This window comes from Talpa occidentalis, unplaced genomic scaffold (genome assembly GCF_014898055.3).
Source record: "Talpa occidentalis isolate TD23 unplaced genomic scaffold, MPIMG_talOcc4v2.1 talOcc4.10, whole genome shotgun sequence".
In the NCBI taxonomy this organism is placed as follows: Eukaryota; Metazoa; Chordata; class Mammalia; order Eulipotyphla; family Talpidae; genus Talpa; species Talpa occidentalis.
Window position 1 is genome coordinate 70,030,326 of NW_023600993.1, and position 23,964 is coordinate 70,054,289.

Genomic DNA, 23,964 nt, shown 5'->3' on the forward strand with positions numbered 1-23,964 from the left:
AACTGGTGAATATGGGGACTCCTCCCTGGTGGCGCAGGTGGTTGAAAGCAGCACTGTGAAGCTGTCCACTGCCTCTCAGCGCGGGTTCGATCCCGGCCGGCCGGTGAGAATCCCACATAGCGCAGCAGACCTCTCCTGTCTCGCCCGCTGCTCCCCTCAGCAGTGTATTTCAGTAGATCTGCCTGTTCTGCTCCCTGCTCTGTCTCTGGTGAATACTCTCACCCTCCGGCACATCTGGCCTATACCCGAGTTCTTGTAGAAATAAATAAATCTTTAAAAAAAAAAGAATTGGTGAATATGTAAATAATGATAACTCAGACCACTTTATGAGAATTACTAAGTTGTGAAGATTTCTAATATTTCTGAGCTCAATAGGAATGTAAAACCTCTGAAGGTTCCTGGGTTCTCCCCCATAACTCTTTCATAACTTCCAAAAAAGCATATCTTAGTTTTCAAACTAGAATTCACTAACCAGATACAACATCTAAAAGCTTTCATGAAAGGCCTAAAAGTTAGACTTATAACATTTAATGACATATGCATTTATTGATGTAAAATCACTGTACAATGAATGAAACCATGTTTTATGTTTTATAATTCTTCCATGGGTGAGTGGGAGTGGACCAGCCCTCAAGGGCTCATCTTTGTCTGCAATCCATGTATACAATATCGTTATTAGAGTGAGATACTAGCTTGTATCAGCACAAGTGTTTCTTCCTGCCAAGTTCCTGCTGACTCTTGGCCTCTGATGAGCCATCAGGCCAGGGGACATCAACCATTAGGCAGAGAAGAGCAGGTTAGTTCTCTGCTTCTTCATTTCAAGGGCAGATATAGGTTATATCTTTTAAAAGTCAAGAATCACAAGGTTTCATTTTCTAATTAAAAAAACATTAGGGGGGCCTCCCTGGTGGCGCAGTGGGTTGAGCGCTGCGCTGTGAAGCTGTCTGCAGCCTCTGCAGTGTGGGTTTGGTTCCCGGCCAGGCAGAGAAACCCACATGGCGTGGAAGACCTCTCCTGCCTTGCCCGCCGCTGACTTCAGCAGTGTCTTCGGTCCGTCTGCCTGTTGTGCTCCCGCTCTCTCTGGTGAATTCTCTTACCATCCGGCACTTCTGACCTGTACCCCTGTTCTTATATAAATAAATAAATCTTTTTTAAAAATTAGGGTTTTTGATAAAAGAGATAATGGCTTTTTTTTTTTGAGTGTCAAAGCTTGACTTTTGAGTACCAAAAGTAAGAGTTGATGCCTCAGAAAAGAGATTTCAAGAGAACACACAATGGTAGAAGAGTCTGTTGTCCCAAGAGTGGAAAAAGGAGGAAATTTGGAGGGAAAGAGAGACAACATGGTACAGGCTTTTCCCCTCTTGTTAAAATCTTAAAAGCAGAAGAAAATGGGAGAATTCCCACAGTGGTTCTAGAGAATATGGGAGTAGAGTGCCTGTGCTTCACCGATTTGTCTGTACACCAGTCCTGAGAAGGGCTGAGATGACTGAGGGTGGTGCCAGGGCAGGAAAAGAGATGAAATAGGTCATGAGCTGATCCAGGAGGGACAGAGGCAGGGGGCTGGAGACGGGGTGGAAGAAGGCACACATTTGGTCCATGGAACCCAAAAAGATCTCAAGATTGTGATGAGAGAAGAATGCCTGATGGCAAACAGTAAGATCTAGTTGGGGACCTAGGAGTCAAAAAAGAGATTCTGAGTTGAAGCTAAAGCTCAGAAGCCAGTGAACGCTTGTGTGGACAGGTAGTAACCAAGCACCGAACCACACTGCCCTCCCACCCCACCCCTGCCCTCCACAATGCCATGACACTGCATGAATTTCTGAGAACAGGGCTGTCTTCTGATCCCAAAAAAAGGTAAGAGGGAAAAGTCCTGAGAGGACTCCATTTAAACGCAAAATGCTTAAATTGGCCTGGAATTGATAGAGATTACATTGTTCTGACATCAAGAAGGTTCAAAGCAGAGATTCAGTTCAACAGAGGAAAATGAGAACTTGGAAGACCATTTGCCATTCTGTATATTTGTCTCAAAAATCTGAATAAAAACGAGGGCTCTCTGCATGCTGATATTTACTTAAAGCAATATGTGGTAGAGTGAAATCTTTTAGTCAGGAATCACAAGTTTTCATTTTCAGTTTCTAAAACCTTAGGCTTTGTGATAAAAGAGATAGTAGATTTATGTTTGGCCAAGCAAAGCCATTTGTAAGCATTTACCCAAAAGAGATGTAAAAAATATATAAAATTAAAAAAAAGAAATTTACCCAAAAGAAATCATGACAAATCTAAAAAGAAATAAGGATGGACATGGCACATTGTCGATAATGAAAAAAATGTGGATAAAAACTTAAATGACCAGGGCCTCCCTGGTCACGCAGGGGTTAAGTCTCAGCGCTATCAAGCTGTTGTCAGCCACTGCAGCATGAGTTCCATCCCCAGCCAGGGAGCTGACCTTTCCTGTCCCGCCCACTGCTCCCCTCAGCAGTATATTTCAGTAGATTTGCCTGTTCTGCTCCCCACTCTATCTCTGGTGAATCCTCTCATCCCCCCCACCACCACCTCTGATCTACACCCCAGTTCTTGTATGCATAAATAAATAAAAATAAATCTTTAAAAAAAACCTAAATGACCACCATTAGGGAACTGGATCTAGTGCTAGGTGTTGCAGTTCCATACCATACCTAGCAGCTGTATGGCCTTGGGCAAGCGGATGTCACCAAGGATATCTGAGGCATGAAGACATTGGTTACTACATTCCAGAGGATGCTACATTCCAGAGGAACTCCTCCTGTGCCAGGCATTGGTTAAATGAGTTTTAAAGCCTTATTCACAATGAAGATATAAAAGGAGTGGAAAAAATGGATATAAGACAGATTTTTTTCTGAAGATCATTTAACAGAGGACTGCTGAGACACTGTAGGGGGCATGTCATCTGACCCCTTAGAGAAGAGGTAAAGGTTTACCTCAAATGATAAGGAAAGGGTTTGGGAAACCTTAGACACCCCACCCTAAGTTCCCAAAGCTAGTGGACACAGTGGACAGGTGAGTGATGCCTGCTGGAGAATTTAAAGGACACAACGGGCAGACCAGGTTCTCCTGGATAAGCCAAAGGAAAGGGGTCCACTCAAGCAGTCTGCTGACCCATAAAGTCTCAGTTTTATTGACCCGTAGGGTCACCTCCAGGGGCAAATACCATTCAGTCTGCAAAGCCATAAAGCATTGCCTGCAATGTGGGAGACCAGGTGAAAGGCCCCGGTGATAGTGCTCCCACCGCCCCTTAGAAAAGGCATCCAGGCAATGGAGCAGGGCCCATCCTATGACAGCAGTGGTACAGTATAGACTGGCTTGCTCCCCCAAATGTTCCACCTTGTCCTGCCCCCAATTTCAGAAGGACCAGGAATATAGCTAACTAAAAAGCAAAAAACATGCTTTTCATTTTATAAGACTAAATACTAATAAGCTGAATAGATGCTGAATAAGTGGGGTTATGGTGAATTATCGAGAAAGATGAACCCCCATTCTCATTCTTCCAATGCAGTTTACCTATAAATAACAGCTTTCAGGAGAAGGAGGGAGACCCTAATCTTTGAATGGAAATTGACTTTTGATTAGGATAAGGGATGAAACTGGACACTTGATGGAATTAAAACCATGTTTGGTGATCTGGACTGACTCCAACCTTTTAATTACCTAAAATTGACCTGAAAATTCATGGGACTTGTCCACTTTCCATGGAGTGCTGAAGTTTTCAAAACCCAGCCACAGTGAACATATATCAAGAGGCTTCCTGATTATTCCCACAAGCCCTGTTAGCCTAATGTCCAGTTCCATAACCTGACCTCTCCTAGTCTCAGTTTCCCTCACTGCAACACGGAGAAAATGACACCCAAGCTACTGTGGAAAAGTAGTGAGAAAACCCAGGAAAGCTGCAACACAGAAGAGCCCAGGGAGCATCTTCAATGCAGCCAGTGAAAAGGACACTTTGGAGCACCTAGTATCAGCAAAGATACTCATAACTATTTAGTAAAACAGTATTGTTTCAAAACACAATGTACATATGACCCCATATTTTCTTTCTGCTTTCCATAGAAAATAATCTAAAGTAAAAATTCCAAAATATTAACAAAGGTACTCTATACATAGAGAATTTCAGGTTTTAGTGATTTTTCTTTCTATTGTTTTTTTTTCTTGAAATTTCTACTATAAATACGTACTGCTGTGGTAATGACATTTTTGTTTTTTATATCAAGGGGAAAGATGTAACTCCCCTAGTCAGCATCTGCAGCTCTAATTGTCCCCTTTGTCATTTTATATCCCCAGCTACTTTAAAATACACAAAGTAAGGCCTCCTGTTGGCGCTGCCCAGCCCTTCCTCCCTGACGGCTGATTTGGAGGAAGCCACTTAGTTGCAAAGGCCAGTTGCTGCCCCAGGGGCCCAGGTCCACCCTGGAGCCTTGCGAAGCTGCAGCCTTCCAGAGATGGCAGCAGGCAGCTGATGTATCCCGAGGCACTTCTGGACCTCCGTGGCATTCATTACCCTGGCTCTGCAGGAAACAGAATGCATTTTTCCCCCTCCTACTGGGTGGTAGCAAGAACCCGATCAGCATCCAGGAAAGCCTCAGGTTTTTTTTTAATGTTGGATTTTTTTTTTCTCCCTGTTGGGAGCTGTGGCAGTACAGAACAATAACTAGTAAAGGTGAACTGAAACAAAGGATATACTCGTGGCTTAAACCATCAGAAAGTACTCCATTTCACACCCATGGTTTGGATGAGCATTTTCTTTGATGCTGGAGTTCACCTAAATATCCATGCAGCCCACAGGAGGCTGATGAGTCAGAGAGTGAAGAGGGGAAGATAAGAGCAGGAAAGATTATATTTTAGAAAAATCTCTGCTTTTAGTGTAACTGAAGGTTTCACTGGTGGGATGCTGCCAAATATGTGAACAAGGTGGTCTCTCTGTTAAATGGTGGGAAAGCTCCACTTCTGAAATGAAAGTATGGTTGGTACGCTTGCCCATTGTGGCCTTGAGTTGGCCAAAATTTCACCACTTACTAGCAGGTATGCTTCAGATGACCTAAGAATGAAAGAATATAAAATGGTACATGCACTTTGGAAGACATTTTGATCCTTCCTGAAAATGTTAAATAGTTAACCATGTGATCTAGCAACTCTCTACCTAGAATATATGCCGAAGATAAATGAAAACATATATCCACATAAAAACCTGCGCATGAATGTTCACAGAAACATTATTCAGAGTAACCAAATAGTGGAAACAACTCAAATGCTCATCAGCTGATGAATGGATAAATAAAATGTAATATAGTCATATAGTAGAATATTATTCAGCAATAGAGAGGAATTGAGTACTGATACATGCTGCACGGGGTGGGAGGGAACCTTGAAAATAACATAAGTGAAGAAAACTAGTCAGAAATGCCACATATTTTTATAATTTTACATATATAAAATGTTCAGAATAGGCAAATTCTTAGAAACAGAAAGTAAATTAGTAATTGCTTAGGCTGGGTTGGGACTATAAGGGAGTGAAAGCTAATGGGTATCTTTTTGAGATGACAAAAATGTTCTGAAGTTTAATAGTGGTGAGGGTTGCCCAAATCTGAGTATATTAAAAACCAATAAATCATACAATTTAAAAGGATGAATTGTATGGTATATGATTTATAATTCAATAAAGGAGAGATAGATTGAACCATAAATCTATTATAAAAAAAGAGTAAAGTGTGGGATTAATTATTTTTGACAACACTGAGAGGTTAATAAGTCACTTTACTTTTCAAAAGTCCTTCTCTAAGGAGTTGCCCATCTATTGCCACCCAATTTCTATTGCCACCCAATTTCTAAAGAGTGTCTAAGACTTGTTGATCAGCCAGTAGCACACATTCTGTCCACCCTCAAGAAACCTTCAGTTACTCAAACCCAGGAATTTATTTAGATTTTTCTAAAATATCCAAACTTTCTTTCTTTCTTTTTTTTTTAAAGATATATTTATTCATACATACAAGAATCAGGATACAGGTCAAACGTGCGGGAGAGTGAGAGGACTCACCAGAGACAGAGCGGGGAACAGAACAGGCAGACTGAGTGAAATACACTGCTAAGGGGAGCAGCTGGCACGACAGGAGAGGAAGGCCAGGCCATGTAGGTTTCTCCCTGGCCGGCCAGGATTCAACCGGCACTGCAGAGGCTGTGGACAACTTCACAGCGGCTGTGCTCAACTGCCTTCGCCAGTAAGAACACTGTGAACCCATTCACAACATGGAACTGAATCTTTAGAAATTTACAATGTAACCAACATTGGAATCATAATTGTTTTCCTCCTTTCCCAACAGCTACCACTACAATTTTGAAGGGTTTGTCTCAACAAGAGGATTCAGAGGAGAGAAGTGCAGACTGCCTGGATCAACTGGTGTCCAAACACTGACCCCAGCACAGCCAATCTGGACTTAAATGTCTGTTTCTTCACAGTCAAGTCCACTCAGGGTCAGGCTGCCACCTGATCAAAATTGGAGGTGGATGACACAGTCAAAAGGAAAATCCAAATTGCTCTGGGAAACAGTTAATTATCTGTGCATCACCTTTTGATTAAGTAGCTGGGGCCAAAGATCTGGGCGCTCCCAGAAAGTCTCTGTAAAGTATCTTCCTTTTTTGTGGTTTGGTTTCCTGGCAATGAGTCATGATAGCAGTCCTTCAACTTTTTCCACAGGAGTATGTATATAATGGTTTTGGCATCCAATTGCCTGGATTTGAAGCTCTGTCAGTGAATTAGCCTTTGGACAATCTATTTTCTTTAATTTCTTGCAAGTCTATTTTCTTTAGGTACCCTGAGGATGACAGTAGCAGTAACTAGTAACTACTTACAAGTGCTGATGTGAAGTTGATTAAATGAGATAATTCATGGGAAGCCTTTACCAAAAGCTCCCTACACGTTCTTAGTAGTTGTCATTTTTGTTGTTAACTTTGTAGCCCTTTCCATGAGGGAGTGATAGCAGTGAGAATAAACCACTGATTTACATGTCATTCTGATATACACATATATACCACATATTGTAGTAGACAGTGTTCAAAGAATTAGAAAGAAATTACCATAGGTAAATTTCATAGATGAAAAAAAAAAGTTCATGAAGGAATTTTGGTAAATTACTCTGAGAATTGTAGATAGAGGATTCACTATATATAGGAGGAAATTTACTTCCCATAGGTAGCATAAATGTGTAGGAAATGGCTGAGAGGTGACTGAAAAGCAAACCTGACTCATAGCAGTGATTTAAAGTGGGTTAATTTCATTTCAAAAAATATCACCATGGTCACATTAATAATGATCAGTGCAAATATGGTGCCGAAAAATAATGGAAATCTCTTCCAAGGAGGTGTTAAAGGGCTGATTTAAACACACAAGCACACCCACACACACCCTGACCACAAGAACAACCAAAGCAGTCTAACAGGCAGTGAGAATTTCCAAGTTGAAGGAAGGAGTTGAGAAACAATTAAGCTGGGGAAAATCTAGCAGGTGCTGGGAGAATAATGCAATTTCCTAGGGCAGCAGATGTACAAGTGAAACAGTATCCAGTAACAGTCCATCAGATGGTAATTATAGCTGGACTGGGGAAGAACAGCAGAGATGAAAAGGGGCAATTCAAAGGGTAACTGAATGCCAGTGAGTGACATCTTCCTGAGAGATCACATACCCGGAAAAAGCGGGCCAGCACTTAGCTCTGAGAAGGGGGGTGGTGGTGGTAAATAAACCGTCATTTTTCTTTGTAGAAGGACAAAGGCAAAATGGAGGTCTCAAAGAATTCATTAGTCGAGATTTAAATAGATCATCACTAATAAACAACCACAGAAAAATGACAACAGGCCCTGATTGCACTGAAATACAATTCTTTAGGAAAATAATGAATTGATATAGCCTCCCCCCCAATTTTTTTTTTTGAGAGAGAAGAGCATTCACATTATAATTCTATGAACATTTTAAGCCAAGGTGAAGAGTTAATGTGATTGAAATGGATGATGGGGGAGAATCATTTATTGATAATGAAGCGGGTAAAGGCTGTTTAAGTTCAAAGCCGATTTTCCAATAAGAGCCACTTAAGACCATGTCTTGGAAAGGAAACAGTGTCTCTGACCAAAGGCATTCTCTCTGAGGGATACTGTAAAATGGGTCTAACCTCAGTGTGGTTATTCTCTACCAGGGACCTAGCACTAGTAACTAGAACAAGTAACCCCACATTAATATTGTCGCTAGACTGAAAGCTCATTGAGGGCAGGGACTTTGCCACAGTCCTCTCTGAATTCTCTAGGAGGTGCAGGAAGGAAAGAAAACAGGGTTGCACAGAGAACCACCTCAAAGTAAATGGGTCTACTGGTTCTATAGTTTTCATTAATGTCGCTATTCAATTCATTCAGCCAAATTCTGAGTGTTCCCCTTATGCAAGATCATAATTCTTACCCAAGTGATTAATGTAATTTTATAATATAAATAACTGATGAATAAAGCTGATTAATATCTTAAAAGAATTCCATCAGAACAATTCTTAGAATGAAAATGCACAGGCCAAGATGGCCCATTCAAGCTAAGAGATGAATCTTCCAGGTCCATTCTATGCTCTGTCTCTTATCTATGAAGTTACATGGGTTGACTATGAGGCTCTTACCCCACATTTTTACGTGTGATAAAAGTCATTTGCATGTTTTCCGGCCCTTTCTTGTGACCTGATATGGGGTCATTATCAATTAATAGAAATGCTAGGGAAGGCACTGTGACAGGGGCACCGATCATCCAAACCAGGCAGAAAATACCAGAGCCTTGGGGTGGGGAGGGGGAACACCTTTCCCTCCCATGAGGTGATGAATTTCAATCACTGCTGACTTGTGCCAGATTTAAATTGGCAACCCACCGAGATGAAACGCTTTCTATCCCATTACTCATGCCTGGAATGATCTGTTCCCTTAAAGACTGGCTTCCTAGGTGAAAGCAAGGGAATGGATGGTCACTCTGAGATGGTTTAAATAGGATAAAAGGTATGAAAGGCAAGTGCGCAGTGAGAGAAATGCGCAGAGATGATGAGGGAGCTGAAGGGCTCATATAAAGCTCCATGCACTGGGAAAACTGAAAGGGAAAAAAAAGGAACCCATTTAGTGATAGCAATTACTCAACCCCAGTTCAACGGCCATAATACTATTGCTCTGCTAAGAAATCAGTGTAAGACTCTAGACATTGCTCCTAAAAATGTTCTATTTGAATCAACTTGTCTTAAGTAACTACCCTTACATATTATGACTTAGAAATGTTAGAAAAAGAATTTTTAAGTAAATTTAATGACTTAAAATACTCCCTGCTGGTGCAAGGGGTTAAGACACAACCTATGAAGCTGTCTGCAGCCTCTATAGTACAAGATCAATCCCTGGCCGGCCAGGGAGCAACCCATATGGCACAGCAGACCTCTCCTGACTCGCCCTCTGCTCCCCTCAGCAGAGTGTTTCGATCAATCTGCCTGTTCTATTCCCCGCTCTGTCTCTGGTGAATCCTCTCATCCCCCACACCTCTGGCCTATACCCCAGCTCTTGTATGCATAAATAAATAAACCTTTAAAAAAACCTTAAATATTAAAATGTAGCATTTTACTTGATAATCCTCTGATCAAACTTTTAAGATTTTTAGAATTGTTACAAAAATCATGCTTGCTAATTCTAAATCTTTATTAAAATCTTCTCAAGAATAAGATCAAAGTAGCCATAAAAGCACTTCTTCAAAAGTCAGAATTCACCAATGCAATAAACGACACAGCACAAGATGCCAGTCCTGAGCATCAGCCCCACAGATCTGCTAAGTGGTTGTCTTCCTGGACCAGGGATTTCAACAATCCACCCTCTGCTCTGTGTTGAAATAAGCCAGGACTCTGGGGGTACACAGCACACTGAGATGACCACAAAAAGGTTATTAAATGTAAGCAAAGATTTCAACTCATATCGACCTGGGAAGAAGTGATAGGATTGTTTTAAATGAAGCAAAATGTTTCCTCTGGGTTTTTTTCCTACCTGCAACTCCAGTTTACCTCTGAGTTACCTAAAATGGAAATTCTTGTGGGTGTAATGGGAGTTCCTGGTGTTCAGAAAAACAATGCTCTAGATAGTCATGCAACAGCTCTGTAATCCTTCCCTCCACTCCAGCCCACCACTTAAGCTAGAGGACTGGCTGCCAGGGCCAGAGCCAAAGGGTTGCCACTGACATGTGAGGGCATCTCCTGCCAGTCATATGGTCTGGCCAAACTTGAAGGGTGTCTCAGCAGTGGCTGCAAAGGAAAGCATCTCTCATCCTTACTCTGATCTGACACAGAAGCTGCATCCAGGTACCTTCTACCTGCAGTCCCTCTACCTGAGGTCAGCATCACTCTAAGCAAGATGACTTTCAGTGACAGGTGCAGATGAAGGCATCCTCTCTTACCTCAAGGCACTCTCTTTATGACAAACATGTGGAGCTTGGCTCTCATTCCAAGAAGTCCATTTCCAGTTTCTCCATACATACACAGACCACCTGGTGGTCCATCCCAAAGATGCTCCCAGTGGACTCCAGCACTCTTACCTCTAAAGTAGATAGATCAGGGCCTCCCTGGTGGTGCAAGGGGTTAAGCACAGCACTATGAAGCTATCCAAAGCCTCTGCAGCATAAGTTCCATCTCTGGCCAGCCAAGGAGCTACCCACATGGCGCAGCAGACCTCTCCTGTCTCACCTGCTGCTCCCCTCAGAAGTGTATTTCAGTCATCTGCCTGTTCTGCTCCCCGCTCTGTCTCTGGTGAATCCTCTCAACCCTCACATCTCTGGCCTGTACCCCAGTTCTTGTATGCATAAATAAATAAATCTTTAAAAAAATAAAGTAGAAAGAGCATAAACCACAATGCTGTGGACCCTGTAACCTAAAAAGCACACCTTGATCCTGGATGAAATGTATCTGTTTGCTTAAAAATAAAATACTATAGAAGGGTACGGGGAGAAAGGTGGGGAGGAGTATATTGGCCAGGAGTTGAGAATTGTTGAAGCTGAGTGCTGGGTATGTGGGAGTTTTGATGCTACTCAGTGTGTGATTTGAGACAGGTACCCATCTGCTCCGTGAACTCTGGGGCCTGAGAGAAACTTTAAGAAGTTCTTATGGTTATTGGGAAGAGAATTATATGCTTGTTCAACTTAAGAACAAAATAATTAGACTTGAATTTTGTCTTATTTGTTAGTCTCACATTTTCAGGAATTCACTTTTTATAAAACTATTGTTGTATATACATTAAAAGTCAGGTCCCTCAACACAAACAGGTTGAGAAATTCTCCTTTGCGCAATCATTTCTACTTCTGATATGCTTGACATTTTCCAAATTAAAGAGTTATTGGTGTTGTCTCTACTCAAATATAAATTTAAAACTTATTGGAAAATAAATGTTAATGTTTTTTCCGAGGCAAGGAGGCCTGGGTTGTACCTGCAGGAGCAGGGCAAGCTGTTTCTGGATCCATATATTTATTTATTTCAGAAATCTAACAATACAAGTAGGACTTAATGCAGCCTCATTTGCATAAGCAACGGATTCTAAGAAAGCTTTGGCGGAGGCCTCTATGCACCCCTATGTAAAGGCAGCAGGGTGAGGCACTTACTGCAGCGCTAAGATGTCCCACGCTGTCGATTTGTGTCCCATATCTAGTTCTGATGAGCAATCCATTGGCTAAACATTTGGTGACTCGAGACTTTACCCATTCTTCTTTTCTCTTGCACCAAGGACAAGTGTCAGTCCCCACTGGGAAAATTTTTTTCAGCCTACTGAAGTGGAAGCATATCCAAATATTGCAAGGCTACGTGTAAGTTACCTTACAAAATCATGTTTTCCAGTTACGTTACTGAAAATGGCTGTGTGTACACACACATACATGTTTCCATCTGAAGTGAAATTCAGGTTCTGTCTCAGCCCCCTTTCCTGTTTTGGAAGTCAGAGTATCCTAAAGCCAATCGCTTTAAGGTCACACCCCCTGCCCTCCCCCAGGATAGCTAATATGTTCTTGTTCATCACTCTGACTCCACAAAGTTGTTAAGCAGGCCCAGCTTACAACTCAGACATCTCAAATGCTGCCAGCACTATTTCCTCTGTCAGCTTTATCTGCATTGTGAATGACCACTTTTGGCTTGAAAGCAAAACATGGATGGAACTGGGAATCTGTTTTTGAAGAAGGGGAAAGAAAACAGAAACATGCAGGGAGACTGACCTATGCTACTGGTCCTAGGACACGGCAGCCTCTCCAAGGTATCCCTGTGGGATCTCTCACCCCAGAAATTGTGCCGTGCCTATTTTAGGTTTCCTGTGAAATAACCACCTGAGAGAGGGGTCTTCAGGGGAGCCTCTACAGCCCGCCCCTGTTAGGGCATGAGCGCCAGGCTCCCTGTAATTAAGAAGCAGTCTGCTCCGCAAAGACAGAGCTGCCACCCATCTGCCACGCCCGCGTGAGCTGGCACTGCGCCTCCCTGCCTGCTGCCGCCCTGCTACCCACCGGATCCTTGGAGACCTCCTTTGATGGAGCGTTGATGCCAAGTTTTTCCAGAGGATAGACAATCTGTCGTCGTGGTCGCACGGGAACCAAGTAATGAAGGGCGGATGTCAGGGAGTGGGCGTAGGAGCTCTGGAACTGAAAGACAGCAATCTCTATTTTAGGGGAGAGAATGTCAGAGCCGTTCAGCACAGATGCCTGCGTGCGGCTTTACAAATACAAAATTCTGAACCTAGCCAAGTCGGAGAGGGGGAAAAAAATCAGCAAATAAACAAACATACTCTTTGAGCAGAGGAATGAATTGTAGATAATGCCTGACACTAATGAAGATAATTACGAGAGTAATTACATTACTATCTCTGTGGGAATGACAGATAAACAAGTGGTTTGGTTTATGGGATTTTTCAGTACAAGTATTTTCCCCAGGAGGATATTCTTCTCCATAGTGATCATGAATCAGCTTGATTTGACCCCATTAAGCTGTGTTATCTGCGTCCTGTTAACCTTTTCGTGTTTGGCACAAGCTGCTTTAAGAAGGCACATAGATAAAAATGTCATTTAAGGCGCAACTGAGTGCAGATGTAAAAGTCCTCCTGTTTGTGAAAGTCACAGCCATTTCCCTGGTCCTCTGTTGCTAAAATAAGTATTTTAAAACAAAAGGATGAGGCCATAAAGTGGGGGTGAGGGAACTATATTATAATGACTTAGATTAGTACTAAATTATGAGCTGGATTTATGATTACTGAAAGGGAATATGATAGACCATGTTTTAAATATTAATATTACCCAATTTTTTAAACTTTGTAGAGAAAATTGAACATGGTAATCTTCATTTCTTTGACATTTATAAAATCTTAGGGGTTTTGGTAAAAGCAACTCAGGATATTCAACTGTTTAGACATCTAGAATTAAACTGTAAAAAACATATTTTAAAGGCACATTTACAATATTTAAACTGGAAAGCAAAGAAAGTAAAACTCAATTACAGATACAGTTTAATAATAACATGGTCTACATATGTTTTATTTGCTGTCCTAAAACGGCACCCCAGTCATTTCTAAGAATTTCTAAAATCCTTTATGCTTGAATTTCACACCCAGATTTTACACACAGACAACCAGAATCCATCTCTTAGTGGAGTTCTGCTTTTATGCCTGGAGTTTCTCTCAATACATGCTTTGGTGGGAGTGTATGGAGAAAAGCATCTTTATAATGTGAAACAAAAGCTCACTTTAACTACACTCAGATTGGGATTTATAGCCAAATTTGAACATTCTTACCCAAATTATCTAGTATTCCTTCTTATACTTGTTTGAATGTATGTGTAAATCAACAAGAAGCACAGAATGAGAAGAAACCTGTTTCCAAATGTGTTCTTATATTCCATATATGACAGTGTGAGACATTTTCCTAGCTCTGTGCTATTGAGTAAATATATGAACATTCAATGAAATGACCAAGATACTATTTCTTATTATGGATGCAAACAGACTTTCTACCAACCTGGCTCAAGTGGGCAGCACTGTGAATAAAAACTAAGAATTTAATATCACATCCTGAAGGTCACCAAATTGGCACTTATCCAAATGCAAAATAAAAAGAAATTGTGCAGGACCAGGATTTTTCAGACAAAACTGTTACCTTCCCATATTACTAGGTCAAATCTAGGGCATTTTACATTGCTTTTGCATTGCACCTTATAGGAAAAAAATCATGACTATAGCTTATTCTATGTCTTGCTAAAATCCTTTTCCATGTCTTTTCTTTCTTCTTCCCCATCCCATCTGTACATCTCCAAAAGGCCTAAATAAGATACATTGAGCAAAATTAAAGTTAGGTATATGTACTAATATACTTTAGATTGCCTTTAAGGTTAGTAAGATCACTTAAACAATCTATTTAGCTCACTTGTGGCAACTAGGAAGAACATGGCTAAGGCAAGGATTCTGAGCAGAGCTTAAGAAAGTTTCTGGTCATGAATGTTGTATGATGGGACATCTGCCTGGTCTCACAGTTGAATATCATCAGACTTCAAGTCCACATCAAGCAAAGGCTTGATGCTGTCTGTGAAATAACCAGGACACCATACATGAGTCTGTGTGTGTGTGTGTGTGTGTGTGTGTGTGTGTGTGTGAATATGAGTGACTTTGCCACCTCGCAGGGTGAGGGAAAGATCACTCAAAGCCCATGTGGAGCAATGAGAAGCCTAATAGGGCAACACCAGAAGTAATGTGTGCCCCTGTCCAATGGCAGTCTCAAATTTATTAACATAGAATACAAAGGTGGGACAAGTAAGTAAAGAGTGTACGTGTGTGGGGGAAGTAGTTATTGGGGATGTAAGCTAGGGTGGAGTGACGGGGGACTATTGCCTGGAGGGCTCCATTGTTTCTGCAGGTCAAAGCATATTATCCCTATCCTAATATCTGCCTGCTGTTTTCAGCAGATACTGGTTTCTCAGTATGTTCTTCATACCAGGACGTTTGCCTTTGGTGAGAGGCCCCCTGCATAACCCTGCACCCAGCAGATTAGCAGGAACTTTGGGCACAAAGACAATATCCCCAAAAACAAGGAGGATTAGGCATTAGGGCTACAGCTTTGAAGAAGACAAATAACTCAACTTCATGTCAAAAGACATAATTTTAACTAGTGAGAAGTGCTATGAAGACAAAAGCAGGATAAATGAAAGCACAATGGAAGGAAAACGAAGAGCTTGCTATTCGTTCATACACACATATACAATACATACACAATAGATATGTGTTTATTACAAAACTGTTCCTCTACATAAGTATAACAAGTATTATGCAAGTTATATTGGCACTTAGATATAAAGGTTAGATTGGTATCATTTATCTCTACTTTTTATTCATCACTCTTGGCAGTGGTTATAGTGCTTATTTGAAATGCTGTGATCGAATGCCAGTCTATAGAATATAACTGAATTATTCTATGGGTTGATTCCTAAAATGTTCTTTGCTTGAAGAGCACGATTGTATCATTTTGGCACTTCACTAGTGTACCATAAGAACTAATTTGATTTTCAAGTCCCTTAGAGCATTTTTGCATAGTTTTCAGTCTCTGTTTTGTCAATATAGAAAAGCCAACAAATTGCTCTACTAATTATACTGTTGTGATTGTTTCAGAAATTCAAAGCCTTCTGGACTTTTGCTGCAGTTTAAGAAAAGGGCCAAATTCATTATGGCCATTTGAAATTCAGAGCCGTATTATAATCAAAATTCATCAAGCAAGGAAGGAATACAATCTGTACACAACGCAAATGAAGCTACGAATGCTGATTTGTAGGAAAAGTGAATTAGACATTCTTTTACCTTGCCTTCCCTAGATTCTGGGTAAATGGGATAGTAGAGACAGGATTTATAGCCTAAACGGAGGATCTCCTTCAGAAAAAACTTGGTGTAGTGCCGAAAAATAGGATTCAGGGCAAAGTGATACAGGTGTCCGTGTTCTTCGCGCTGGTGATGACTGAAGTAGATGAAATCTTCAATATTGTAATGGGATCGAATGTACTCTATATCCTGAAAAAAAGAGGCAGAGAAAGAACACCTAAGGATATTATAAACAAATGGCAGGCATTTTGTGATGAAAAGTCTTTTAGAATGACTTAAAAATTGATTAGGTACAATGGTTAGAAATATGTTTTTCTCTCCTAGTATTCATCTTCATTGTTAATTTTTTTTTAATGAAAATTATTTTTCCTGAAAGTAACATGTTCTGATGGTTTGTCTACAGATGACGGCTACCCAGCTTTGGAATGTGTTCCTTTTACTCTGGCTGCTAAAAATTCAGAGAGCCTTCAGCCTCTGCTAGGCAGCAGGGCAGCAGCCCAGGGAGCACGAGCTGCTCAGTATGGCTGACTGAGCATGTGGAACATTCAAGAATGGACAAACACCCACCATTTCTCTGGACATTATTCACCTATTAATATGGAAACGTGCCATTCCACATGTCACACACTTTGATTGGCACATGTGGCCAGGTTGGTCTACAATGAAATAATACAGGGCCTTGTCTGTAAGCACTGCTTACAAATTTCCCCCCTTCGGAGGTATAACATTTCTACATTGTGGAAGGTTATTACAGAACGCATACTTGTTTGTATGTAAAAGGAAATATCGAGCACACTACTTGTATTTCCATGGGTCTAGTTTCCATCACTGCTCCTTGGCCCCACATGGGTGGGAAGGGCCCAGGGTCTCATCCATTTTAAATGTGCACTGGGTCAGTCTCCCTTGCTTTACGTCCCAGCAGAAAACACTGTGGAAAGGAGGAGCAATTCAGAGAAGGTGACTCTCTCTTGACAGAAGTAGTAAACACACTTGATATGGAGAAAAAAAATCAAGCCATAGCAGATTGCAGAGCATCCACTTATAGCTCTTATTTTCCACAGTAAAATTTTCCTAAAAACACACTTCCAAGAGCAGAAATTAGTAGATGCAAGAAACTTGAACTACTCTGTGATTAGCAAATCTGGCATTAGAAAATTCAGAAAAACTGTGAAGTCTGTGTCCAAGACCCTCATAGTCCCTTATCTTTCAGCTTCTGCCATAAAGCAGCAAGGAAATGGGGTTTGGGATAATGATGCCCAGTGTCGTGACTGAGAGCAATTCTGGCAGTGCCTGCTCTTCCAATCTGCATTGACCCTGTAACTGCCTTTACACCCTAAGACTATTCTGTAATTATCAAGGAGGTTTCCTTCATTATAAAATAAAATGAGTAGTAAGTGTAGGGCTGCAAAATCACTGAAAAACAAAAAGCAATGAGCCAACAGAGGTTATTAGCTCAAAACAGCAGATGGGCCATGTGCATCTAATTTTCCTCCTATCCCAAATCCTCTAAAATAACAACAAAAATTAATTTTCATTAATTAAAATTATATGGGACAAAAGTGTAACAGAGTTTTACATCAGAGGGAAACATACTGAAGTTCTCCGTCTCTAGGCCTATACCTTTCTACCTTGGGTCACTCTAAGGTCACAGTTTGCTATCCACCAGTACTATATTCAAGCACCATGAGAGGAAGGCAGACAACTCATGCCCCCTTCCAACTAGACAGAGGGGTGGGCAGTTCTCCCAGTGACTGGAGAGATGCAACAGAGAAGCAGATACACACAACTGTCAGGGATACTCATGCCAGACATCCATGCTGATAATCTAATCTTTCATTCATGACATGGATAGACTTTTGAGGAAAAATGAAAAATGCCAAAGACAAGAATGGGGAAACATACAAATTACCCTAGAGGAAGTGGGTTATTCGTGGAATAGAAGAGAATTTTTTTAAATTGTGGTAAATTCTAGTGAAATATCTATCTCAAAGATACAACAAAAATTATTGAACATAACAAATTAGCTGATACAAAAAAAGCAACAATAAGAGAACAAGGAAGAGACTTGGAAATTAAATACACGACCTGAAATTAAAATCCCAATAGCGACCTGGAAAGGGGAATAGACATGGCTGGAGATTGAGTTAGGGATCCAGAAGACAAAATTAAGGAAATCTCCAAGAATGAAGAGTAAGAAGTACAAGACATAAAAAATATGTTAAGAGAGAGTGAAGGATTAATTCAAACAGTCCAATATCCATCTAAAAAGAATTAAGAGGAGAATGGAGAAAATGAAAGAGAAGAAATAATAAATGAAATCATAGAGGAAATATGCTCCCAAACTCAAAAGAGTCAGAAGATAGTTCTTGGTAAAATTTTAGAATTTCAGGACTATCCAAAAGCAATATTCAGCAGTTTCCAAAAGAAAAACCTAATTTTCAGGAGAGAAAGCAACCAAACATGTATTTATTTACATCACATTATCTTTTATCAGTGACACTGGAAAACACTGAGAATAAAAACATCAACATTCTGATTAGAAAAGAATTTGCATAATAATTTCATATACAGACTAATCAGTATTCAATGGTAGGACAAAATGAAAACTACTTGTATATGGATTTAGAGCCCCTACCACCTACCACCCTTACTAAAAGAATTATTCAAAAATATATTGAGTCAAAAAGAGAAATGACTGAAAATGAGGATAAAGTAGAAATATATGAAAGGAATAAAGTCACATGAACATCTTAAAAAATGCCAATAGCACATCTGATAAATTTCAACACTTGTTCAAAATAAAACTTTTAGTAAAGGAAATTTCCTAAACTTGATAAAAGATATCTCCCAGAAACTTATAACCAATATTATATTAAGTAGGTGAAATATAGAATCATTCCCATTAAAATCAAGATCCCATTAAAATCAAGATCATACATAAAAGTATCCATTATGAACACTACTATTCAATGTTAGTCTAAACATTAATAAAATTGATAAAAGAAATAGGTGTAGATTCTGTTTTCCAAAGAAGGTAATGGTAGTATCTTTCATCTTATATGCTCCTCTACAGAGTGACCTTTCAACACCTCTATCAAGAGGTGGAGTCTATTTCTCTATCCCTGGAATCCGACTCCTGTGACCAACAGAATATGGTGGAAGTGACACTGTGCCAAAAAAGAGAATCAATTGAAAAAAATCTCAGAGTTACCAAGAGACTTCAAAAAGCGCTGGACACAAGATAACAGAACAAAAATTAGTAGTTTTGCCATATACCAAAAGTAAATATTTAGAAAATACAGGGGGAGAAGGTGTTAGCACAATATCCAGAAAAATATAAAATATGTAGAATAAATCATAAATGTCTAGGACTGTACCAGCAAGAAACAGATGGTATGTTCAAATTAACATAACTGGAAATAGTTTTAACAAAGACTAATTTACAAAGATAGGGCAAGGTCCAGGGAAACCAATAGATAGTATTGCAACTGCAAATTATTATCACTCTAGAAGGGTGAAATAAGAGGTGCTGATTATTTGAATTAAAATAAAAAAGACAGTTACAGAAAAGAGGTAGCAGGCCTCCCCAGTGGCACAGCAGTTGAACACTGGGCTGTGAAGCTGCCCGCAGCCTCTGCAGCGCCAGTTCGATCCCCGGCCGGCCGCCAGCGATAGTACCACATGGCATGACAGATCTCTCCTGCTGCACTCGCTGCTCCCCTCAGCAGTGTACTTCATCAGTCTGCCTGCTCTGCTCCCCGCTCAGGCTCTGGTGAATTCTCTTACCCTCCCATGCTTCTGACTGTACCCAGTGCTTGTATAAATAAATAAATCTTTGGGGGAAAAAAAAAGAAAAGAGGTAGCCTTGAAAAGGTGGGAGAATTCAGGAGAGAAACCAGCCAGCTTAGTCTTTCCTTACTCTCATTAGGGCTCGCCACTGGTCCAAACTAACTGGAAGCCAAAAGCAAAGGTACCTGTGATATTATCCATCAGACCAGGATCCCCAGGACAGAAAATGGAGAACTGTAGAGAGTGTACCCCTCCAAAAAAGTCACATAACTTTTCTGAAGACACCAAAAAAATTCAACAACCCCACCCAAATTTCAGAACTTCCCAGAAGGGATGTGTAGTAACTGTCAATTTAATTGTCAATTCTGACTAAATTGTTCTGTAACATTCAAAAATTCACATAGGTGCAAATAATTTTATGGTAAGTTTTACAAGAGTTATCTGGAAAAGGAAATATTAAATAAACCAAGAAAATTTAGAAAAAGAAGACAAATGAGAGAATAATCCCTGACCAGATATCAAAGCACATGGTAATGTAAAAGGTATCAACAAAAAAATCTATGGAACTGAATAGAGAGTTTAAAAACAGACACACACACAAAAATAGACACAGGCACATGGAAATTTAATAATGTAAAGGTGGCATTTTAATTCAGTAAGGAAAGAACAGACTATTCAGTAGTAAATACTTTGGAATAACTGTGTATTGGAAAAAAATAAAATTAGATATCTACTTGACAACACACACACAATGTATGTAATTAAGTGCAAGGAAGAATATTGGAAGGGATAAATGCCTAACTTAGTACTAGTAATCCTTTGGGGAAAGTAAGGAGCTTTATTTTTTTTTGTAATGTGGAAGGTAATTTGAATTTTTTGAATGTGAATGTTTTCATGTATCTTTTGTGATTATTTTCATGTATTCTTTATAATATTTTAAATACTTTGAACTGAAAAAATGGAGACTTGAAAAATTGCCAAATGAGAGGCAAGCAGATGATCATTTATATTATTCTAAAGAAAAAGGCATTCATATTAAATAAGTAAAAATGAAAGTTCAAAAGAGGCATTGTGTGCTAATTCATAATATAAAAAGCACAACCAAGAAAACTAATATCCATTTTACAATTTACCATTTCATCTCTGATCACTGCAATGCCGACTATTTGTCCTGCAACTTCAGCTACATATGCCTGCAGTGGTGTTCCACCCTGAAAAGATAAACACATATTTTAAATCTTTAAAAAACTATTCTCAATGTTTCTGCAAGTAGTCAATAGTGAGCTTTAACAATGATCATCTGAGGGCAATGATAGAAACAATATTTACAAACACTTACTTTTGGGCCAGGTAATAAATTAAATTACCTCCCTATGCTCATTTAATCCTCACTCCAATCCAATGAGGGCAGTATTATCATTATCTCTATTTCATTTTTTTAAAAGATTTATTTATTTATTTATACAAGCATTGGGTACAGTCAGAAGCACGGGAGGGTAAGAGAATTTACCAGAGCCAGAGCAGGGAGCAGAGCAGGCAGAAGGACCGAAGCACACTTCTGAGGGGAGCAGCGGGTGGCATGGGAGGTCTGCGCGCCATGTGGGACCCTCTTCTGGTGGCCGGGGAGCAGCCGGGGATTGAACAGGCGCTGCAGAAGCTGCTGGCAGCTTCGCAACCCAGCGCTCAACCGCTGCACCACCGGGGAGGCCCTCTATTTCATTTTAGAGAAAGTAAGGCTTGGGAGATTGAGAAACTTTCCATGTTCTCTAGGTAATAAAGGATGCACCTGTGTTTCAAATCACTGACCCTTAAATCAGGGACTTGATTTCTTTAGCTCAATTGATCTCAAATTTTGTTGTCTCAGCACTCCTAGGTCCTGAGGATTTGGTTTATGTGTGTGATATATATCACTCTTTTCTATATTAGAAATTAAAATTGATTAAAAAATTTTATTTGCTTATTAATTTTTGCTTATCAGTTACAAAAATTTTAAAATTTGACAAAAATATTTAGAGTGAATAGTAGCATTGGTTTATTTTTGAAATCTCTTTAATGTCTGGCCTAATGAAAGACAGCTGGATTCTCATATCTGCTTCTGCAGTCAATCTGTTGCAATATGTTATTGTGGTTCAAATGTGTGAAAAATATGTATCACATATATAAGTAATTGGTAAAGTATTTAAATAATTTTTAGATAATTATGGATATTCTTTGATGCTCCACCAAAACTCAACAAGTGGTAGTGTTCCAAAGATTAGTTGCAAATGCAAAATATCAAAACATATTAATGAACCTTGTATATACTATTAAATTAAAATGCATCTATTTTGCACACTAACTGAATCTTTTACTCATGCATGAAATTGAAACATCATGTATTATTTATCTAAAAAAGATTACTTCACCAAGCTTATAGGGATCGCAAATGTTGCCCTATTTCTTTTTTTCAATATTTATTTTTATTTATTTATGCATTCAAGAACTGAGGTGTAGGCTAGAGGTGTGGGAGGTGAGAGCATTTACCAGAGACAGAATGGGGAGCAGAACAGGCAGATCGACTGAAACACACCGCTGAGGGACCAGCAGGCAGACAGAAGAGGTCTGCTGCACCATGTGTGTTAGCTTCCCGGCCTGGGATCTAACTCATGCCCTCATGCTGCAGTGGCTGGCCATAGCTTGATAGCACTGAGACTTTAACCCCTGCATCACCAGGGAGGCCCTGTTGTCTTATTTCATAAGACATCAGAATATTACATTTGGTGTTATCTCTACCATCCGAATAATTCTTTTAAGATTGAAAAACTGTCAAGTTTACAACAGGAGATACTAATTTTCATTCTTTTTTTTTTTTTCTTGAAATTTTGATACTATAGGCAAATACTGCCAGTTGTTTTCTTGAAGTTGTTTTCTTGGCTCACCTCACTTCTTATATGTGAGAAATATCTGTTAACTACCAAAGACTGAAGAACCATATTTTGTACGCCAGCTGTTCTTTTAAATAAAAGTGGTGCTTTATGAAAAAGGCAACTGGTTCAGCATGCACCTCAAATGCCCAGGAGTGCAATTGCTAGGTCATATGTTTTTCATTAACCAACTAATACACTTCAGTCTGAAGCAGAAGAGATTAATGTGCAATTCTCATTTGGCAACACAGAATACCAAAGATAAAAGTTCTCAAGAATTGAGACCTATGAAGTTAATATTTTTTACTGTTTCTTCAAGTAAAACTGACTTTTCTTTTCTTTCTTTATAAATTCAAATTTCTATTGAGATAGCTGTTGACCACAAGCAGTTGCAAGAAATAATACAGAGATTGGGCCTCCCCTGGTGGTGCAGGCAGTTAAAAGCAGCACTGTGGAGCTGTCTGCAGCCTCTGCAGCATGGGTTCAATCCCAGCTGGCTTGCAAGAATCCCACATGGCACATGGTGTGGCAGACCTCTCCTGTCTCACCCACTGCTCCCCACAGCAGTGTATTTCAGTCGATCTGCCTCTTCTGTTCCTCACTCTGTCTCTGGTGAATCCTCTCACCCTCCTGCACATCTGGCCTATACTCCGGTTCTTGCATGCATGAATAAATAAATCTTTTTTAAAAAAAGAAATAATACAGAGATTGAGAGAGGGGAATATGACAGCAGATGAGGTTCTGTTTCATTCCTAGGAGAATAATCAAAGATGGTCCATAGGGGAACTGGAGATACAACAGGAGATACTAATTTTCAAACATTCTATTTTTTTCTTGAACTTTTGATATTATAGATGAGAATAATTTGAGAATCTCATAATTTGTAGTGAAACAAAGAATACAGGTGGAAGAATAAAAAGAAATACAAAGGAAAAGAAATGAAGAGACACTTCAAGAATTATCCCACTCCATGAGGAAAGGCAATAATGGGTACTCAAGAAAGAAGAGAAGAGAGAGTTCAATGGAAACATTGAACTTATTCAAAGAAATAAAAGGGGGAAACTTTCCAAACCTGGAGAAGGAACTAAATATACAAGCCAATGAAGCTAAAAACAACATCTCGTTACCTAAAAATGTAGTGAGACCCAGACCAAGATACATAGTGGTGAAACTTCTAAGAGCTGAAGACAAAGAAAGAATATTGATATTGGCTTGGTGGAAAAAGTAGATAACCTATAAAGGAATTATGGGAGTTATGGAGTACCTATAAAGGTATTCCAATCAGGCTTATATCTGATGTCTCTGAGAAAATACAACAGGCAAGGAGATAGAGGAATCACATATTCAAAGGAAAGACAATAACTGCAGTCAAGAAAATTTTATCCTG

At 39.7% G+C, this 23,964-nt stretch overlaps 1 protein-coding gene across 4 annotated transcripts in view; it reads right to left on the reverse strand.

The window, feature by feature from the left end:
- Positions 1-23,964, reverse strand: part of CFAP61 (cilia and flagella associated protein 61) — a 278,265-nt gene that overhangs the window by 145,429 nt on the left and 108,872 nt on the right. For all 4 annotated transcript variants that reach the window (XM_054695984.1, XM_054695993.1, XM_037493943.2 and 1 more), the window contains exons 15-17: positions 20,808-20,885; positions 15,868-16,074; positions 12,542-12,676 (exon numbers count right to left, since the gene is read on the reverse strand). In XM_054695984.1, the coding sequence (XP_054551959.1) occupies positions 12,542-12,676; positions 15,868-16,074; positions 20,808-20,885 (420 nt within the window). The remainder of the gene's footprint in view (positions 1-12,541; positions 12,677-15,867; positions 16,075-20,807; positions 20,886-23,964) is intronic.